The sequence below is a fragment of the Protobothrops mucrosquamatus genome, unplaced genomic scaffold (assembly GCF_001527695.2).
Source record: "Protobothrops mucrosquamatus isolate PMUCROS unplaced genomic scaffold, P.Mucros_1.0 scaffold1740, whole genome shotgun sequence".
In the NCBI taxonomy this organism is placed as follows: Eukaryota; Metazoa; Chordata; class Lepidosauria; order Squamata; family Viperidae; genus Protobothrops; species Protobothrops mucrosquamatus.
In genome coordinates this window covers 456,077-460,871 of record NW_015387886.1, presented here as the reverse complement: position 1 = coordinate 460,871, position 4,795 = coordinate 456,077, and the positions used below count along the sequence as shown (strand labels likewise).

The window sequence follows — 4,795 nt, the reverse complement described above, 5'->3', positions numbered from 1 at the left end:
GCATAGATACGATCCTTCTTTTAATTTCATGGAGTAAGACTGTTGTTTGTCCAAACTTTTCCTCCTTATATCTGATGCTGCATTCTACTTGGATTGGGCTATTATATTGCCTACCGTGGTTTCCCAGTTCCTCAAAACTGAAAAAAGAAATTAGCTTGGTGTCAAAGCCAATTGACTACCAAACACAAGGCGTGAAACAAAAGGACTTTTATTTTGGTACCAAGATATACGTGGCCCCGGCTTTGAAAGCTACCAAGGCCCTAATTACAGTTTTATAGCAGTTTTTATAATCAAAGATAATTCACATACACCCCTTTGCCCTCCCCTCAATAATACACGCATAACATATAATATTGATTGGTTACCTGGATTGCAACCCCCTAAAGCAGGGGTAGGCAACCTTGGCTCTTTTATGACTCGTGGACTTCAACTCCCAGAATTTCTGAGCCAGCTATGCTCAGTCCACGAGTCATAAAAGAGCCAAGGTTGCCTACCCCTGCCCTAAAGCTTTCTCGCTTGCTATGCAAAATAGTTAAATGTCACGCCACCTATTGCTCACCTCGGGTCATGGGTATCTTGCAAAGCTTCTAGTTTCCTGTGTCAACTATGTGGTTTTGAGTTTTCTTGTAAGTGAGCTATTCATGTACCCAACATCCTAAGTGGTTTCTGACAGGTAAATCTCTCGCTTCATTGCCCCTGCAGCCCCCCCTCCCCGCAATGCTATCAACTGTTAGCAAGCTTGTATGCGTAGTGAGCAGAAAGAAAAAGTTGTTTAATTGTCTTAAGAGTAAATGTTTTTCTCACAATTCATCTTCTCCACTCTCATGTCCATCACACCCACACCTGGGTCCTATCTCCACATATGACCCTTTTTCTGATCCCCAGGGCCTCATCTGCACATATATTCTTTCATCTGACCCTTCAGAAGTCTTGAAGACATGTTATGATTTAAATCTTTAGTTAAATCTTGGTGATCCGTGGCCATGGTCTTTGGCCACAAAAGGTATTTAAAGGGGGTCTGTAATGAAGAAAACGTTGAAAACTACAGCTATAAGCTATAAAATATATTTTATGAACTGTGCACAGCCACATGATCTGTGTGTTTGGATTCATAGATTGTCACTCCAAGAACCCCTCATCATAGATGAGTAACAAATCCTTTTGGATAATCTCTGTTCTCTTTCCGTCCAAATTAAAGAAAACTTGACTGCCTGAATTTTAAGAATTACCTGGTTTTGAAAATATTAGGTGTGGAGGAGGTACTGAGCAAGGCGATGGGAATAAAGAAATTACATTTTTGCTGGTCTAAACTTTAAGAAAAATAAGAAATCTGGGGGTTTTCCCCAGTCAGATTAGTGAGAACTGTTAACTTTGTTCAATCCAAAGAAAAATAACAATTATGACAACCTTACTGTACTACAAATAACTGTCCTTAGTGATTCCACAACACGATGTAGGAAAGAGGTTGTTGTGTCTAAAGGTCCTTCATCAGTGGAATCTGAGGAAAGGAACAAGCAAGGAAGCCATGTAATGTGTCATAATGTCACAACACAAACTTTGCAACTTATGTCTCTATCAGGCATCATAATGCATGTGCATATTGTTTTTTATCATTGTGACTTGGTGTGGATATCTATGCCTTTCATTGGCCCAATTAGATGCACAGACTCTCTTACCATTATTCTATAGATTTTTTACTAATTATTTTTCTCATTTGCAGAATATTGTAATTGAAGATCATCAAGGGAAAATAATTCCATTTTGGAGTTTGGTATTATTATTCCAAGACAGAGAAATTTTGCAGCTCCACACAGAACTGGATTTTCACCCTAGTTTAGCAGCTTTGCTGCTCACTTAAATACTGATGAATGAAGACCCCATTTGGAAAGGCACCAGGTCAGCGATCCAGAGCTGATGCAGGTAGGTAATACCATCCTACATCCCATCAGTGGGTAGCAAACATTGATGGCTGCAGATCCATATCTTGCATTGTGGTGCTTCTAGGTGTTGGAGGCCAGATGCCTGTACCTGAGAGTTCTGCTAGTTTCTTGCGTTTGTCACACTAGACATCCACTGCAAATGTAGACTGGCACATTCATACTGGAGTGCTCAACATGGCAAGAGGGACGTAAGAGGGTAGGTGATGTTCCTGCTGTTCTTTAGAACTGTTGGCTACTAAACAGGAGATCTAGATCAGTTTCTCAGGAAGTCTCTTCGAAAATTCTAATCAGTTTAAAACTGATCGTTAATTGTCCTTACTCTTTTCTTCTTCGAATATTATCTTGCATGTGCAGGTGTCCACCTAAATTTGCTTTGTCCTGATAAGGCTTTGGTTCTTTTTAATCAAAAAGGAGGTGCAAAAATATTTAGGCAAGTTTGGTTACAGTCTCTGTATGCAACATGAATTAAGCATGCTGAAGGAGGGAGGCCAAGTGTACAATTGCAACTCATTCTTCCACCTCATGCACAGTTAAGAATGTTTGCATATACAGAGGATTTAGTTGTAGTTTTTTCTGCTGTCCTCATATTGATATAATTTGACAAATTGTGTTTTGCTATTTATATCATCCCTTAAATCAGGGCTTTTCAACCTTTTCACCCGTTGTACCACTTTTAGGATATGGCAACATCCGAGTACCACCAGTCGCCTAGCAAGGTGTCAAAAACTTGATGACCCCCCCCCCCCAAAAAAAGGAAAAATGTGATGAAGTACAGGTAGTCCTCAACTTACAACAGTTCGCTTAGTGACTGTTCGAAGTTACAATGGCACTGAAAAAAGTGCCCCCCAAGCCACAGCTGAGCAAGACACCTGCCTGCCCGCCCGGTGGCGCTCTTCCTCCTGTCCGAGGTTTTCATTGTTGTGAGCATTTCTGTTGAGGATTGGCAGCGGGGGTGGGGTGGGGGGTGTTTGGTTTTTATCCCCCCTCCCCGTCTGCTGGGTGGTTGAAGCAGCTTTTGGTCACTTCACATGACCCTGGGACACTGTGACCGTCATAAATATGAATCAGTTGCCAAGCATCTGAAAGTAAATCACAAGACCCTGGAGATGTTGCAACATTCCAGCTGATCGGCGCTTCTGGGCTCAACAGAAGCACCAGGATCAGCGCCGAGCTCCAGCTGGACACTGGCACTGATCCTGGCGCTTCTGCTGAGCCCTGACAGCCCTGCAGCTCCAGCCGTCTCTCGCTCAGGCTTGTGCGGTGCTGCCACCGGTTCAGCTCATTCCCCTCCCCCGCTACCACTTTTCTAGGATGGTCGCGTACCACCTGCCAGGTGCCAATGTACCACAGGTGGTACCCGTACCACTGGTTGAAAAGCCCTGCCTTAAATCATTTCAGGCAGACTTTGCTTATAGGATCTGTGCAGTGTGTGTGTGTAATATACTGCATATAAATATGTGGTTATTGCAGAGTGTTGTCCTGCAATAGGTTTAAAATGTAGGACCAGGAATGGTGCTGGATTTTGTGACATATATAGGTAAGGTGTGTGTGTGTGTGTGTTACTAAAATTCTCAGGTCTGTAAACTTTAACTGGGCAAAACAAGGTGCCTCATAGGGCAACTATTTTTGAACCAAGGTACCTTAAATAGAATAACTCAAAGAGTGTGTCTGAAGGCTAGTACCTTACTTCCAGCTAATGAACCATCTTTAGTCAGAGTCATGTTACAGGTTACTCCATATGGAATTACCTATATCTGTTAAGATTTAGCAATCTGAGTCTGACAAACAGAGAAGCATGCTTTAACAACAGATCAGATAAAAACTTGCCAGCCAAAATTGGTAATGTTAACCACAGATAACAATTACCATAGATCAGGGTTGGGCAAAAATTTTCCCAAGGGGCCACACAAGGAACTCAGATTGCTCCAAACTCAACAATGAGGGGCCCAAAGAATAAGTAACTGAAGAAGAAGCGAGACCAACGCTCTGGGACAACTCGACAGTCCAGATCATGGAAAGGTTAAGTGCTGTTTTCAGTTTCCCCATATAAGTCTACCTGAGATTCGAAAAGACTCAGGTTCTGGACAAGGGAAGCCTCAGGAAGCAACCCACTGAGTCCCAAAGGAAAGGGGGTGAAGGAAAGCCTTTCTGAACCAAAGGAAAGGTCAGGACTATAGACAATGGCATGGGTTTTGCCAGAGTAAAAAAAGGAATGAAGCCCCATTGGATTGTGTATTGAAAAACTCGATGGAGGGGCTACCTAATAAAGATTAAATTGATTCATTTTTTTGATGAGTAACTTCATTATCAGTCAAGTAAAGTGATCACCAAAAGAAAACCTGGATTATACTGCAATGTTGCAATTGCTACTTTATCGTAGGAAAAAGAAATAATTGGAATATATGTATGAACATGTTTTAAGTTTATAAGGAAAGAAAACAATTTGCAGGATGACTGTTATGCAATATTGACAACAGAGAGTGAATGTAGCAAGTATGGAAAAGTTTTAGTTGATAATGAAAATAATTTTACCATCCTACATCATAATTTGAATCACTCTTGAGAAAACATGTCCACTTTGAAGGGGGAGACAAGTAGCTTATCACTTTCACATTCTGATTTAACATATGTCCTTGAGATCTCCGACAAGAATAATATCAAAGAAGAGGGGAGTTAAAATGATAAATTGGAAAGTTAATGAAGACCTTAACAAAAATAACTTCACAGGATCCTAAGTCATGTAGATTTAAACAGAAAAAGATTAATTGCTTGCCTTTAAAATAAAATAAAGTCCGAGGACTTCCGGTGGCAGGCGACTTCGTCGGTCGCAGCTGTTTGCTGCCTCCCGCCTGTTT

General features: G+C 41.4%; 1 protein-coding gene across 1 annotated transcript in view; it reads left to right on the top strand.

Annotated features, from left to right (window-relative positions):
- The first annotated feature begins 1,814 nt into the window (after positions 1 to 1,814).
- The window catches only part of SPIN1 (spindlin 1), a 17,454-nt gene continuing 14,473 nt past the window's right edge, over positions 1,815 to 4,795 (top strand). Inside the window, exon 1 of the mRNA XM_015823012.1 lies at positions 1,815 to 1,920. Coding sequence (XP_015678498.1) covers positions 1,869 to 1,920 — 52 coding nt within the window. The 5' untranslated portion in view covers positions 1,815 to 1,868. The remainder of the gene's footprint in view (positions 1,921 to 4,795) is intronic.